Source organism: Lipotes vexillifer, unplaced genomic scaffold (genome assembly GCF_000442215.2).
Source record: "Lipotes vexillifer unplaced genomic scaffold, Lipotes_vexillifer_v1.1 scaffold217, whole genome shotgun sequence".
Taxonomy (NCBI): Eukaryota; Metazoa; Chordata; class Mammalia; order Artiodactyla; family Lipotidae; genus Lipotes; species Lipotes vexillifer.
In genome coordinates, this window is record NW_006788200.1 from 2,820,672 (window position 1) to 2,838,260 (window position 17,589).

At 35.4% G+C, this 17,589-nt stretch overlaps 1 protein-coding gene across 1 annotated transcript in view; it reads left to right on the forward strand.

Moving 5' to 3' along the window:
• SEC24A (SEC24 homolog A, COPII component) overlaps window positions 1–17,589 on the forward strand; it is a 59,545-nt gene that overhangs the window by 27,886 nt on the left and 14,070 nt on the right. Inside the window, 7 exon segments of the mRNA XM_007461366.1 lie at window positions 182–291; window positions 2,471–2,583; window positions 4,164–4,282; window positions 8,813–8,868; window positions 9,958–10,164; window positions 11,016–11,136; window positions 11,453–11,611. Of these exon segments, the coding sequence (XP_007461428.1) occupies window positions 182–291; window positions 2,471–2,583; window positions 4,164–4,282; window positions 8,813–8,868; window positions 9,958–10,164; window positions 11,016–11,136; window positions 11,453–11,611 (885 nt within the window).

The following is a 17,589-nucleotide window of genomic DNA, read 5'->3' on the forward strand; positions in this document are numbered from 1 at the left end:
ATACTTAGTGTCATTGTGGAGGGGAATTGAATGGGACTCAAAAACAAAGTGTATTTAACCCTTAATATTTAGTCTATATTGAATTATTTATAAATTCCTAAATTTAAAAAAACAGCCAAATGCAAGCTATATTAAACTTAATCCTTTCAGTTTTAATATTATATATTGTTAACTCACGTAGTTCCTGAAGAATTCATGTACAACCCTTTGACCAGAGTCTATGGAGAACCTCATAGAAGACCTGAAGTTCAAAATGCTACTATTGAGTTTATGGCTCCTTCAGAATACATGGTAAACTTTCATTTTTTATATAGCACAAATATTTCATTATACCTGGTTTTAAATAAAATATAAAGTCCTTTAACCAAAATTTTATATTTTTAATTTATAAAAGTTATCCTTATTCATTATAAAAGTAGTTAATTTCTATATAAGGGTAAGTTTGAAAAGTAAAAGTGTAAAGTTCCACTTATGTTTCTTGGGCATCCATCCAGAAATTTGCAATATATTATTGGGATCATACTTACTTTTAGGTCACTTCCAGTTTTTTCTGTTACAAATAATGATGTGATGCACATCATCTTTGCAACTACTTTTATACACTTGTGTGAATATCTGAGGTCTTGCATTTGAAAAGATAATAATTATGCCTAATGTTTAACTAGCACTATGCATTTTATAAAGCACTTATATATTTTTGATTATCACAAATAACTCTTAAGCTGTTAATCCTGTTTTACGTATGTGAAACAAATTTAGATGACTTTCCAGATCTTCTTTAGCAGGTGCTAGAAGTCTCATAAAAATTTAGGATTTTTGATTTGATTTCCCTTTCCGCATGCAATAATTGCCTCTAAGGAAAGGGAATATGAAGATAAGATTTAATACCAACTTTTAATATTTTATTTTAGTATATTTTTGTGGGATAGTCTCTATCTGGTCAATTGGGGCCATTTTAGTATAGATATTATGAAGATTCAGTCTCTTTTCATCACATAGAAATTTCAGTGTAGAAAACATTTTTGTGACACTTAAATGGCTGCTGATCGCTTTCTGTAGTGTAGCTGTCCCTCTGTTGAATTAAAACCAAAAAATCAGAAGCATTTGTGTTTTTGAATTGGCCTTCCTGGGTTTCTTTAACTCCCAGGTTTTATAAAAATGGCTTCCTTTAAATTTGGAAATTTGCCTATAGCAAGAGGTTTTCTTCCTTCCTGACTTACCTCTTGGGCAACAGATTCTATGGATTTTGCAAGTGATATGTGCAAAATAATATAAAAGTTAGTATACTACACATGGAGTTCTGATTGTGGTTATTTGGTGCTTTTTATTTTATTTTATTATTTTTATTGAAAACTTAAAATACTTTTTATTTTGAGACAATTTTAGACTTATATAAGGATGGCAAAAATAGCACAAAGAGTCCACCCAGCTACCCCTAATGTAAACATTTTATGTAGCTCTAGGACAATCATCAAGCTTAAATTAACACTAGTACAACACTATGAATGAAACTACGGACTTTACTTGGATTTCACTAGTTTTTCCACTTAACATCCTTTCTCTGTCCCAGGATTCAATCCACATTGCATTTAGTTTCTGTTCCTTTAGTCTGCTCCCATCTGTGGCAGTTCCTTAGTTTTTCCTTGTCTTTCATGACAAGCTTTTTATTTTTAATTAATTTTTATTGGAATATAGTTGCTTTACAATGTTGTGTTAGTTTCTGCTGTACAGCAAAGTGAATCAGTTATACGTATACGTATATCCCCTCTTTTTTAGATTTCCTTCCCATTTAGGTCACCACAGATCACTGAGTAGGGTTCCCTGTGCTAAACAGTAGGTGCTCATTAGTTATCTATTTTATGCACAGTAGTGTATATTAGTCAATCCCAATCTCCCATTTTGTACCTGCCTCCCCACCCCGCCCCAGCTTTTTACTGAATTGAAAACAAAGCTTTGAACTTGGAAGTTTAAAATATACTTGTACATTTTTCTGGAACTTGGCTGAAGTGTGTTGGTTAAATAACCAGCTCAGGCTAACGTGATTTGTCATTTTCAGAGCTGTACATTTCCCTAAATTGTGAAATATAATGTACATATGGAAAAGCCTATAAAACATAAATATATAGGTTACCAAATAATCATAGCACCACTGCTGCACCACACAGGTCAAGAAATTGAACATTACCGATGCTCATAAATACCTTTCTGATCACATTTCTTCCTCTTCCTGTCCTAGAAAAAAATACTCTTCTGACCTATGATAATCATATCCTCATTGTCCTTTTTCTAAGTATGCATCTGAAGAAAACTTCTTTCTATATTATTTTCTTAATGTATTATTATTTATTGTGGTCTCCACTTAACCTGTAAATAATGCTTATTTTATTCTTTTGCTATATAGACACAACGAATGGTAAGTTTAAATTTAATTCTATTAATTGTATTTAATGAGATCCTTTTTCTCCTTCAGTTACGACCACCTCAGCCTCCAGTGTACCTTTTTGTATTTGATGTGTCTCACAATGCAGTTGAAACTGGATACTTGAATTCAGTTTGCCAGAGTTTGTTAGACAATCTGGATTTGTAAGTATCTTAATTCAGGTTAAATTATAAACTAATGGTGTTTGTAAAATGAATAAGTAGTTTCACACTATATTTTAAAAGTTATGTAGGGCTTCCCTGGTGGCGCAGTGGTTGAGGGTCCGCCTGCCGATGCGGGGGGCACGGGTTCGTGCCCCGGTCTGGGAGGATCCCGCGTGCCGCGGAGTGGCTGGGCCCGTGGGCCATGGCCGCTGGGCCTGCGCGTCTGGAGCCTGTGCTCCGCAGCGGGGGAGGCCACAGCAGTGAGAGGCCCGCGTACCGCAAAAAAAAAAAAAGTTATGTTTTTGTGTTCTAAAAGTCCACTTAAATCAGTAGATAACTTTAGGCCTCACTTTCTCTGAGAAACATTAATTTATTTTAACTTTTTATTATGGAAAAATTTCAAATATGTAGTAAATAGAAAGAATGTAATGAAGTTCCAGGTACCCATCCTTCAACTTCAATATTTTTAGCATTCAGCTGTTCTTGCCTCATCTAACCCTGCCCTTCCCCCTTTTTTCCCTAGAGTGTTTTAATACAAATCTCAGTCAGTATATCATTTACCTAGAAATACTTGGAATTATTTGTAACCCTAACTAAAATATGAGAATCACATCAAACAAAATTAGCAATAATTCCATAATGTGATATAATACCCAGTTCAATTTTTGTTCCTGGTTGTCTCCAGAATGTCTTTTTACTGTGGGTTTGTTGAAATAAGAATCTAAACAGTATCTACACATTGCATTTGCTGGTCATATCTCTTAAGCCTCTTAAAATAACTGTACTTTAAGTGGTTCTTAGATTCTTAGTGTAACACGTAAAAGCTAATGTGACCTTTCAGTGTAATGAAATCCTATTGTGCTCTTGTGTGTAAGGAAGAATGTGTAGGACCAAATCTCATCAGAAGTGGACTAACTCCCTCACCTTGGCGAAAGGCATTCTTGTTCTTATCAGCATTTGTATTTTTAATGTTGTAGGTTATGTATGGGGATTGTCTGTTGATGAGAGAGTTCACTGACTCACCCAAGCATGAACAACAAAAATGAAAACTAGTTTGTCTTTCCCCTTATGAAACTATGGTCTACATATTTAAGTTCTTCAAAAACAGATCTTTCTGTTGATCTTCTTAAATGAATGCATTAAACAATATAAAAAGAGGTTTGGGCAATTTTTTTTTAAAGATGCAGTTCATAAATTTATATTACATTTTAGAGTTGGTGTTTGGTAATTTTTTTGAAGTATTTTTTATAAATTAAAATCATCTACAAACTTCTGTAAATACTTTCCAGTATTTTTTATATATCATTTCCTCAGTGATTGATATAACTTTATATAGGTATAATGAGTTTTGGATGGCTGTATTATTGCTGGGTTTTGGTGATTGTTTGACTTATATATAGTGTTTTGTTTTGATTAGTGTATGTTTTCATGGTGATTAAACATTGCACGGGTTAAAAACATTTATGTTGGGGCAGTTTTCATAACATAGAAGTAGATATTTGTATTTAACTCTTTGCAGATATTTTAGGTATATATGTATATGGGAAAACTATAAAATACTCTTCTGAATTTGTTTTTAGGCTTCCGGGCAACACTAGGACAAAAATTGGCTTCATAACATTTGATAGTACAATCCACTTCTACAGCGTTCAAGAAGGTCTATCTCAACCTCAGATGCTAATAGTTTCAGATATTGAAGGTATATATATTATATACTTAAAATTATTGAACTGCCTGAGGAGTTTTTAGTTTTAGAAATATTTCGTGACTGTTCAACAAACTAGCAGCATATGGTATGATTCTACTATACTGAGGAAAACCTTGAGTATAAAATCATAAGGTTTTTGGAATTATAAGAGTCCCTCAGGGCTTCCCTGGTGGCGCAGTGGTTGAGAGTCCGCCTGCCGAAACAGGGGATACGGGTTCATGCCCCGGTCCGGGAAGATCCCACATGCCATGGAGCGGCTGGGCCCGTGAGCCATGGCCGTTGAGCCTGTGCGTCTGGAGCCTGTGCTGCGCAACGGGAGAGGCCACAACAGTGAGAGGCCCACGTACCGCAAAAGAAATAAAATAAAAAAGAGTCCCTCAGTCAAATCTCTCATTTTATAGAAGAGGAAATAGAATTATGGAGGTAAAGTGAGTTCTGAACAAGTCAACAAAAAACAAGTTAATGTTAAAGCTCATTCAAGAAGTATTTAAGGATAGACCTAGATTAATTGAACAGAATAGAGAGCCCAGAAATAAGCCCTCACAAATATGTTCAGTTGATTTTTGATAAGGACGCCAAGACCATTCAATGGGGAAAAGGCAGTCTTTTCAACAAATGGTTCTGGGAAAACCAGACATGCAAAAGAATGAAGTTAGACCATTACCATAAACCATATAAAAAAAATTAACTCAGTGGATCAAAGACCTAAACTTAAGAACTAAAACTGTAAAACTCTTAGAAGGAAACATAGGGGAAAATCTTAATGACATTGGGTTTGGCAGTGATTTCTTGGATATGACACTAAAAGCAGAAGCAACAAAAGAAAAAATAAATAAGTTGGATGTTATCACTCTGAACATACTTTTGTACATGAAAGAAAACTGTCAAGAGAGTAAAAAGTCACAAAATGGGAGAAAATATATGCATATGCAAATCACACATATAATGAAGGATTAATATAAAGAGCTTCTCAACTCAGCAACAACAACAAGAAAACACAATTCAAAAATGGACGAAGGGCTCAAATAGACAATTCTCCAAAGATGTACAAATGGCCAATAAACACGTGAAAAAATGCTCAACATTATTAGTCACTAAAGAAATGCAAATCAAAATCACAATGAGATACCACTTCACATCCATTAGAATGGTTATTATTTTTTTAAAAATGGAAAATAACAAGGGCTGGCAAGGATGTGGAAACATTGGAACTGTTGTATATTGCTGGTGGGACTGTAGCATGGTGCAGTATTATGGAAAACAATTTGGCAGTTCCTCAAAAAGTTAGACATAGAATTACCATTATGATCTACCAATTCTGCTTCCCAGTATATACCTAAAAGAATTGAAAGCAGAAACTCCAACAGATACTCATACACCAATGTTCATAGCAACATTATTCACAGTAGCCAAAAGTTGAAAACAACCTAAGTATCCATCAAGAGATGATTCGTTAAATAATGTGGTATATACATATAATGGAATATTTTTCATCCCTAAGAATGAAATTCTGATGCATGCTACAACATGAATGAACCTTGAAAACATTATATCAATACTAAGTGAAATAAACCGGATGCAAAAGGACAAAGATAATATGATTCCGCTTATATGAGGTACCGGGAATGGGTGAATTCATAGAGATATAGGTTAGAAAGTAGATTATAGATTACCAGGAGCTTGTGGGAAGTGAGAAATTATTTAATGGGTGCTGTTTAGGATGATGAAAATGTTCTAAAAATACATAGTGATGATGGTTACACAACATTGTGAATGTACTTAATACTACTGAATTGTACACTTAAAAATGATTAAGGTGATACATTTTGTATATTATGTGTATTTTACCACAGTTTAAAAAATTAACTCCAAATGGATCATAGATCTGAGTATGAGACTAAAACTATAAAAGTGTTAAAAGAAAACATAGAAGTAAGTCTTTGTGACCTTGAATTAGGCAGTGATTTCTTAGATATAACACCAAAAGCACAAATACCAAAAGAAAAAACAGATACGTTGGGCTTCCTAACAATTAAAAACTTTTGGATAAACATCATGGTCCTGCAGTAGAGCACAGGGAACTATATTCAATATCCTGTGATAAACCATAATGGAAAAGAAAATGTATATGTATAACTGAACCACTTTGCTGTACAGCAGAAATTAGCACAACATTGTAAATCAACTATATTTCAATAAACTAAAAAAAATAAAAATTTTTAAAAATTAAAAATGATTAAAACCTTTTGTGTTTCAAAAGATGCCATCATGAAAGTGAAGAATGAGAGAATGAGAGAAAATATTTGCAAGTTATGTATCTGATCAAAATATATATCTAGATTATGTAAAAGACTTCTACAACTTATTAAAAAGACAACCTAATTAAAAAGTGGGCAAAGGATTTGAATAGACATGTCTATTCAATACACCATATTCAATATTCTGTATATGCAATGGCTCATAATCCCTTGAAAAGATGCTCCATATCATGAGTTATCAGGGAAATGCAAATGAAAACCACAATGAAATGCCACATCACACCAGTTAAAAAAAATTCTCAAAACCAAAATTTTTTGTTCTTAGCATATCTGAATAGCTGGGAAAGTTCCATGAGTATTGGTTTTGGGGTTACAAATACATTTTAATAAGTAGGAAAGTTTGCAAGTATAAAATCTATGAATTAGGAGAATTGACTGTACAACTTTAAAATTAAATAGTTGAATAGAGCCCCCTTCTGTCTTGGTTGTTCCAGGTCTCACAACAGAGCAGCCACGTCAGTCATTCATTTCCCTTATCTATTTACCCAGCTACTTATTTGGCATAAAATAAAATCACTGAACAGGTGATTCTGATGATGGGCCAAGTTGTGAATTTACTGATATGGTCCAGCTTCTCAGTTTTATACATGAGCTGATAAATGGAATATCCCTTGCTGGATGTCACATAGCAAAAATTTTTTTAAAGGACAGTAACAAGTATTTGCAAGGATGTGGAGAAATTGGAACCCTCATTCACTAGTAGTAGGAATGGAAAATGGTGCTGCCATTAGGGAAATCATTTTGTCAGTTCCTCTGGAAGTTAAACATAGAGTTACCATATAACCAGCAATTTTACTTAATAGGTATATGCTCAAGAAAATTAAAAACATGTCTATACTATAAAGCAACTACACTTCAATTTTTCAAAATTGCTAAACATGACTTATTAAAAATAAAACAATACAGCACATGTCCACACAAAAATGTGTACATGAATGTTGGTAGCAACTCAGCCAAGAAGTGGAAACAACCCAACATAAACAAAATGTAGAATATCCATACAATGAAATGTTTTATTACTCAGCAATAAAAAAGAATAAAGTACTGATAAATGCTACAACATGGATGAACCTTGAACACATGAAGCTAAGTGTAAGAAGCCAGTCACAAAGGACCTCATAGTGTGACTCCATTAATATGAAATGTCGAGAATAGGCCAATCCAGAGACAGAAAGTGGTTGCCTAGAGCTGTGGGAGTTGACGGGGAATTGAGGAATGACTGGTAATTGGTGTGGGGTTCCCTTTTGGGATGATGAAAAGGTTCTGGAATTAGTGGTGTTAGTTGTACAACTATGCATATATTAAAAAATCACTGAATTGTATCTTCTGCAAGGGTAAATTTTATGGTATGTGAATTATATCTTAAAACTTTTATTAAAATCTGTTTAATTTTAAAGAAAAAGGAAGAAATCTAAACAATAGTACATTTTTATATGATAGTTAAAGTAAATATTTAATGTTTCAAATTATTTGTTGGTGTTATTTTTCATGAACATGATGAGCCTTATTTTTGTAATTTTTTAATAAAAAATAGTACAGAAATGTAGAAAGTGAGACCCCTCATAATCCTGCATCACCACCCACATTTCCTTCCCAGTTGCTTCCTTCTAAGAAAGGATATTTAATTCCTAAGAAAGAATAAATTTGAATCCTGAGAAGCTCTTCTGATGTGGCCATTTAGCATACCTCCTGATTCACTTGACCTCGTAGTCCCATAAGTATAATGGGGGCCTTCTTTATGAGAAAGTATGTGCCTTATGAATGACAGAGCTGTTGGTGGGCTGTATTACTTCCATGTCAAGACACAGAATTCTTGTGTGTCATCTTAGTCAACTTTTTTTTTTTAATGCCAAGAGTGTTTCTTTGGCTGGCTTCTGGGGCTAAGCAAGAATTCTAGAGCAGGATTCTAAATTGTCTTTAACCTAAGAAGCAGAGTACTTGTACAAACCCTTACTGAGTGCTTGTGGGTCAGTATTTTCTATTTGGGAGGCTATTTACCTTTTACATGGTAATAGATAAGCTGCAGTAAAAGCCTAAATCAATGCTCTTTTGGTGACTCTGAACATACGTAGACATTGCTGTACAAATGGAGACGGTGGCTCTTCTCTAAGTATGGGGGTGGTTAATTATATCACTGTTATGTATTTGGAACATCTTTAACAATTAAGTTTTGATTAAGAGAAATATTTATTTGTTCTTTCAGATGTTTTTATACCTATGCCAGAGAACTTATTAGTAAATTTAAATGAAAGTAAAGAGGTAAGGGACACTTTCCTATTTGACATGTTTAATTGAAATGTTGAAGGAATATATTTTTAAAACGAACTTTAAGTAGAATTTTGCTTCTCTCTGTGGCATTTCTAAGATGTATAGTATTTTATATTTGCAGTTAGTTAAAATTCATCAGATGAACAGCTTTTGATTTTGCCCTTGAACTGATTGCTCTTAAGTTTAATGTATCCATTTGTAGTAGGGTAGAAGATAAGCCTATTCCATAAATGAGAGAAACCTAAAGGAAACCTGCCTTGCCAGCCATTTGGGAAATTGGGAGGGTTGCTGAGATAAGCTTCTGGTCACTACATAGAAGCACTTTAGGCTGCTTTCAGTGCCCTTTGCTTTTCTGATTCACAGAGTGTCATTGGGGTCAGTTCAGAAGAAACTCTTATTACCTGCCTGGAAATTGCCATGACATAATACAGTGAGAGGTGAACAGAATGTGTCTGAAGGGGGGATGTTGTCTACCCTGTACATGCATATATGCCGTAGGGGTAACATTTTAACTAGCAAGTCTATGGTCTCAGCTGTTGGCAATGGTGACTTTGCCGTAGTGTGAAGTATTTTTTTCCCATTAAGTCTCTTTATTTGTACAACCTAACCTGAATAGGTAGTTGTTATTTGTTTTGTTTTTCTTTTGTAGTAATACTACTAGTTGGCAAATTTACTGGCTATCTTAGATTTTGCAGTAGGGAAGAGTTAAACACACTTTGGAACTGAAAAGAATAAAGTGTATAGAGGTGATTGAGAAGGCCATATTTCATGGCATTTAAATATGTAAAATCTCTAAACTGTGATGGTTCTTTTGGATACATTTGGACTTATAGTCTTGCTGGACTACTGCATGTACAAGAACTGTAAGGCCCCAATTTTGATTTGTCTTGCTTGCCAATTTATAATGTTGACTTAAAATGGCTTTCTTGTCATTTGACCAACTTCATTGTTTACTGTACTGTCTGTAGATTCTCTGACCATCATCATGACTCAATGTCTTGTCTATTGTATGAGTCAGTGACTTAATGTGAAAAAAATTTTATTGTAACACTCTTGAGTTTTCTTGCTTTATTTCACAAGCTCGTCCAGGATTTATTGAAAACTTTGCCGCAAATGTTCACCAAGACCCTGGAGACCCAGAGTGCCTTGGGTCCAGCTCTTCAGGCTGCCTTTAAGCTGGTGTCCCCAACTGGTGGTCGAATGTCTGTTTTTCAAACACAACTCCCAACTCTTGGAGTGGGAGCCCTGAAACCACGAGAGGAACCCAACCAAAGGTCATCTGCTAAGGTTAGAAAATCATCAAGTGCATGATAAGATTAATGCTGATGTTTTGTCCCTTTGAGTACAGAGCTTATTTCAGATTTATTTTTCAGTTGTGAAAAGGAGAGAATATAAGGAAATGGATAAAGCATTTCTCCTCTTTTATGTAGACATTTCTATTTTATTACATTATTTTCTATCTGATTCACCCTTACCTTATGTATAGATCTTTAGCAGGTCATAGCAATGCCACCTGCCTTTGATGAGAAAGTCAGGCAGACTAAGAGAATATGCTTGCCAGGGACAAAGTAGAATCTGGATGATGAATAAAAAGTAGTCATGGTTTGGTATATTGACTGCCATGGATTGCTTTTGAGCACCTTGTGTGTGTAAACTTAGTTTGAGATGTGTATTTCTCAAAAGATTATGATAGTGTGGCCATATACTGTAATGATTAAGGTGTCAATCTTGGAATAAGTCTGCCTAAGTCTCACTGCTTTTTAGGTGTGTGAGCTTGAATAGTTACATAATTTCATTGCCCCTCTTTTTCCTTATATTTATAAAATGAAAGTATCGATAGTACCCATCTCTTATGATAGATGAAAAGTATTACATATGAATTTAGAAGCTTCCAGCATAAGCATTTAATAGATTATCAAAATTAGTATAATAGGTGTATTTCTTTTTAAAAGTAAAACAAAATAGTAAATTCTTAAGCAGGACATGTTTCATACTGAAAAAAGAGGAAATATCACAGAACAAAAGGATTTTGTAGAATGCCCAAGGGTAATTGTTAACCCTTGGTATATATAGATAGGTGTATAAATTTTATGACAATTTAATGATTTAAAATTTTTTCTCTGTGTAATTATGAATAGGAAATTCACTTGACACCATCAACTGACTTCTATAAGAAATTAGCCTTGGACTGTTCTGGTCAGCAGGTAGCTGTTGACTTATTCCTTCTCAGTGGACAGTATTCTGATTTGGCTTCTCTGGGTAAGTTCTTCCTAGTGATTATTTTTCTCATGTGAATGTCAAAATGGTATTTTTATGATATGTTAAAGAGAGGACAAAGTGAAAGAATTCTTATTCCCTTGGGAAGTTAGTTTAGTTTATAATAAACCTTATAGTCTTATACTCTGAATATTTATAATAGAGAAAGTTCTATATTACTGTTTAAAGGGATGAAATAATTCTTTTTTGCCAATATCTTAGGAGGCTACGGAAAGATTGATTCAAATGCTTGTAGTTACTCTGGTGTAGTAATAGTAGTTAATGGCAGAATTTAAAAGAAGTATGTGTTCTCTTCCAGGTTGTATTTCTCGGTATTCAGCAGGTAGTGTCTATTATTATCCCTCTTACCACCATCAGCACAACCCAGTGCAAGTGCAGAAATTACAGAAGGAACTACAGAGATACCTCACTCGAAAGATTGGCTTTGAGGCAGTCATGAGGATTCGGTGCACCAAAGGTGGGGGCACTTTTTTTTTTTTACACTTACAAAGGCGTAAATGTTGCTTTTGATATGAATAAATATACACATATTTTCACCTGGTCTTTTCTCATAAGATTTGTTCTTCTAAGGTATTGTACTTACTTTGATGGACGATGCAATTAAGAATAGAGAAGACACATATTGAAAAACTAAGGACTATTTTTTTTATAGGAATTGCTTTTTTTTAATGTATTATTTTATTTATTTATTTATTTATTTATTTTGGCTGTGTTGGGTCTTCGTTGCTGCAAGCAGGCTTTCTCTAGTTGCAGCGAGCGGGCTTCTCATTGCGGTGGCTTGTCTTGTTGCAGAGTGCGGGCTCTAGGTGCGCTGGCTTCAGTAGTTGTGGCTCACAGGCTCTAGAGCCCAGGCTCAGTAGTTGTGGCACATGGGCTTAGTTGCTCCACGGCATGTGGGATCTTCCCGGACCAGGGCTTGAACCCGTGTCCCCTGCATTGGCTGGAGGATTCTTAACCACTGCGCCATCTGGGAAGCCCTAGGGACTATTTTGAATATACTAAAAACCACTGAATTGTACACTTGAAAAGTGTGGGGTTTTTTGTATGTGAATTGTATCTCAGTGAAAAAATATCTCATCTCCAAAGAAAATAAAACATATTACTGATGGATTTTTATTCCACTTATTGAACAGTAGTAGTGGAAGATATTTTTTTTTACAACTATTTTTTTAAAATTAATTAATTAATTTTTGGCTGTGTTGGGTCTTCGTTTCTGTGCTAGGGCTTTCTCTAGTTGCGGCGAGCGGGGGCCACTCTTCATCGCGGTGCGTGGACCTCTCACTGTCGCAGCCTCTCTTGTTGCGGAGCACAAGCTCCAGATGCGCAGGCTCAGTAGCTATGGCTCACGGGCCTGGTTGCTCTGCGGCATGTGGGATCTTCCCAGACCAGGGCTTGGACCCATGTCCCCTGCATTGGCAGGCAGATTCTCAACCACTGCGCCACCAGGGAAGCCCACAACTATTTTTTTAAATTGTGGTAAAACAGATGTAACATAAAATTTACCATTTTACAGGACTTCCCTGGTGGTCCAGTGGTTAAAACTCCATGCTTCCGACTCAGGGGCTCAGGTTCAATCCCTGGTTGGGAAACTAAGATCCCACCTGCTGCACAGTGCAGCCAAAAAATTAAAAATTAAAATTTTTTTTTACCATTTTACCATTTTTAAGTATACATTTGAGTGGCATTAAGTACATTCTCATTGTTGTGCAGCCATCACCACTGTCCATCTCCAGAAGTCAGGTATCTTTTAGTTTGTGTTCTTCTCATTCTGCACCTGCTACTAATACCTTGCCACACTGTTGCTTTGGAAATAGTCTCACAGTTTCAGAATGCGTATGTTCAATATGTTTTTCAGGATAAATGTTTTGTGGTTGCTAAATGTGACAACTATTTTCTTATGAAAGTGGGAAATTATAATTCTTGATATTTCATTTCTCCACATTATCAACCTGTTTCTACTCTTTTATTCAGATTTTAAAATATTACTGCCCTGTAAAAGGGTATGAAGCAATAATTTTTTACAGTGGAAAGATTATGTGAAATATGTAGCAAAAAATTGGTATCAAAAGATAAGGATCCACAAACCTGTCCACTAGATAGATGTTAAAATCCGTTGATCAAATGACGTGTCAAATGAAGTATCAGATAAACACTTAAGAGGTTGCCACATATCCAAACAGCACACAGATATTGGTGTCACCCATAACCGATCAGTTTCCACAGTAGCATTCTGTTTCCTTTTTTTTAAATAGAAGCTTTATTGAGATAAAATTTACATATCTTACAGTTTACCCATTTGAAATGTACAATTCAGTGGTTTTAAATATATTCACCACGGTATTACCACGATCAATTTTAGAACACTTTTCATCATTCCCAAAAGCTACCCTGTACTGATTAGGAGTCACTTTTCATTCCCCCACCTAGTCGACTACCGGTCTACTTTCTGTCTCTGGACTCGCCTGTTCTGGGTATTTCATATTAATGGAGTCATACAATATGAGGTCCTCTGTAACTGGCTTCTTACACTTTAATGTTTTCAAGGTTCATCCATGTTATAGCATATATCAGTATTTCACTACCCCCCCCTTAAAACATACTTCATTTGTTTTTATTTCTCATAGTATTCCATTATATAGATACCTCATTTTGTTTATCCTTTCATCAGTTGATGAATATTCGGATTGTTTCCACTTTTTGGGTATTATGAATATGAACTTTTTTTTTTTTTTTAATTTTGACCACGCTGTGTAGCACGTGGGATCTTAGTTCCCCAAGCAGGGGTCGAACCCACGCCCCCTGCAGTGGAAGCGTGGAGCCCTAACCACTGGACGACCAGGGATGTCCCTTGCTATGAACATTTGTGTAGAGGGTTTTGGACCTGTTTTCATTTCTCTCAGGTCTATACCTAAGGTATATACTTGAGTCATAAGGTAACTATGTTTAGCCTTTTGAGGAACAGCTGGACTGTTTTCTAGAAGTTGCACCATTTTACATTCCCACTAACAGTGAAAGTACTGATTTCTTCACATCCTTTTCAAAACTTGTTATTGTCCTGTTTTTTTTTTTTTTTAGCCATCTTAGTGGGTGTGATGTGGTATCTTGTCGAGGTTTTGATTTGTATTTCCCTATTCATGAGTGAGGTTGAGCATCTTTTCTTGTGCTTATTGGTTATTTATCTTCTTTGGAGAAATGTCTATTCAGATCCTTTTTCCATTTAAAAACTTGGTATGTTTGTCTTTTTATTATTGAGTTTTAAGTGTTCTTTATATGTTTTTAGATACAAGGCCTCTATCAAATATATGATTTGCAAAATACTTTCTCCATTTTGTGGGTTGTCTTTTTCACTTTCTTAATGGCACCCTTTGAGGCACAATTGTTTTTAATTTTGGTGGTGTCCCATTTATCAACCTTTTCTGTTTGTGTTTTTGGTATCTTAATGTAGCATTAAACCACTGCTTAATCCAAGGTCATGAACATTTATACGTATGTTGTCTTCTAAGACTTCTATAGTTATAATTCTTATATTTAAGTCTTTGATTTATTTTTAGTTAATTTTTGTATTTGATGGGGTAGGTGTTTGACTTCATTCTTTTGCATCTGGATATACATTTGTCCCAGCACCTTTTGTTAAAAAGACTATTCTCTCGGGCTTCCCTGGTGGCACAGTGGTTGAGAATCTGCCTGCCAATGCAGGGGACACGGGTTCGTGCCCCGGTCTGGGAAGATCCCACGTGCCGCAGAGCTGCTGGGCCCGTGAGCCATGGCTGCTGAGCCTGCGCGTCCGGAGCCTGTGCTCTGCAACGGGAGAGGCCACAGCGGTGAGAGGCCCGCATACCGCCAAAAAAAAAAAAAAAAAAAAAGACTTCTCTTCCTGTTGAAATGTCTTGGTGTCCATGGCCCCTTGTTGAAAATTAGTTGATCATAAATGTGAGGGTTTGTTTCTGGATTCTGAATTTTATTCTTTTAATCTATGTCTGTCTTATGCCAGTACCAAACTTTCTTGACTGTTGTGACTTTGTAATAAGTTTGAAATTAGGAAGTATGAGTCCTCCCAACTTTTCTCTTCCTTACCAAGATGGTTGATATTCTGGGTCCCTTGCATTTCCGTATGAATTTTAGTTTCATCTTGTCAATTTCTGCAAAGAAGCCAGCTGGTATTGGATAGGAATTGTATATAATAGGTTAATTTGGGGAATATTAGCATCTTAACAATAATAAGTCTTCCCATCCAAAAACATGGTATGTCTCTTCTTTAATTTTTTCAACAATATTTTGCAGTTTTCAGAATGTACGTTTTACATTTCTTTTGTTAAATTTATTCCTAAATATTTTTCCATTATATTTTAAATAGAACTATTTTTAAAATTTATTTCTCCTATAAATATAATTAATTCTTTGTATACTGATCTTGTATCCAGCAACCTTGTTGAACTTCCTTCTTAATTCTAATAGTTTTTTAGTATTTATGTTTTAAAGGGCCCATTTGTTGTATCCCATTCATTCAAGATTGATGGACCTCAGAAATGATTATTTCTGCAGATATTGGCTCTAAATTAAGGGGAATGTACATCCTAAAAGTGCTTTTAAGACTTTTTCTACTTGGCAGGAAGAAGCTATTTTATATGTACCAAACTTTGCATAAAGAGCTTGGACATAGAAACCAACCTATGCCCTCTTTCTAGAGTGCTTAATTTACTAAATCTTTGTGGTTAACTTGTTTAGGTTTCTCTCTCTTTTAATGATAAATTACATTAAATTCATATTACATGAAATAATATGCTCTTGGTAAAGCTACAAAAAAAAAAGGTACAGTACAAAAAGATATAAAATGAGAAATTAAACTTAAGCCAGTATAGTCTACCTCAGAGTTCCTCATATGCCCTTGAAAAAGTTTTCCCGTGCATATATAAGAATGGGAATATATTTTCGCCTTCAAATAAAAGCAGCGAGGGTGCTTCCCTGGTGGCGCAGTGGTTGAGAGTCCGCCTGCTGATGCAGGGGACACAGATTTGTGCCCCGGTCCAGGAGGATCTCACATGCCGTGGAGCGGCTGGGTCCGTGAGCCATGGCCACTGAGCCTCTGCGTCCGGAGCCTGTGCTCCGCAACGGGAGAGGCCTGCATACTGCAAAAAAAAAAAAAAAAAAAAAAAAAAAAAAAAAAAAAAAAAAAACAGCAGCGAGGATCACGTCTGGCTTCTTTTTCTGTATATACTTTCTTTTCGTATGTACAGAACTACATCCTCCTTTCTTTCCTGATTACTGTTGTAAAGTTGGTTTTTATTTCACAAGCAAAATATATACCTGTTATTTGTAAAAAATGAAAACATTATTGATAAAAGCTAAAGTCCTCTTGTATAAGCTTGTGTGTGTGTTATTTCACTTTCACTCCATCCTTATGTAGTCACTATAACCACATTGTGGTAATGCTAAGTTTTTCTATACATTTACATACATATGTACCTCTCCATGGAAAATATATAGTACAGTGTAGTAGCATAAATAACATTGTACATGTTTTCAGCAAGTCTTGGGCCTCTCACTATTGTGGCCTCTCCCGTTGCGGAGCACAGGTTCCGGACGCACAGGCTCAGCGGCCATGGCTCACGGGCCCAGCCGCTCTGTGACATGTGGGATCTTCCCGGACCGGGGCACGAACCCGTGTCCCCTGCATCGGCAGGTGGACTCTCAACCACTGCGCCACCAGGGAAGCCCAGCAAGTCTTGAAGATCTAATAATATTAGTTTATGTAGATCTGTCTCATGCTTTTTAACTTCTACCCAGTATTCAGTAGAATGTAAAAATCACAGTTTAGTTATTTTCCTACTGGTTGTCATTGAAGATATTTCTGATTTTTTTTGTTATGATTAATTTTTTTTGCACATATAAATTTGGCACCTAATTGTATCTGTAGAATAAATTCTTTTTTTTTTGAGTTGTCAGTGTGAGCAAATACCAGTTGTGAGATTTGTTAGTAGAAACACTGTTACAAGGATATTTTATGAGGATATTCTAGGATAAATTCTTAGTTATGGAATTACTGGAGTCGAAGTAAGTACCCATTTAGAATTTTGGTAGATATTGCCAAATTATTATCGAAAAAAGTTTTTTGAAAATTTAAATTCATTTAAGAAGATATCTTTTATTCCTTCCCCACTCTCACTAACTACTGTGTATTCTTTAATATGATTCTGCTTCCAGTTACAATGTGTGGGTTGTTTTTCTCCACACTACCAAGCAGTTAACTCAGTTCTGACATCGTCTGTATAGAGCTAACATCAGATCCCACAGGTTACGGGTTCAGTCTCACAAGACCGTCTCCCATCCTTCCCCCCCCCACCCCATTTCAGAAGCCAGTTGCAAGTCCAGTTTGTTACCTGTGCTTCTGACCAAATAGATTGGATGTTCCAACGAATCCCTCCTTTGGTTGAAATT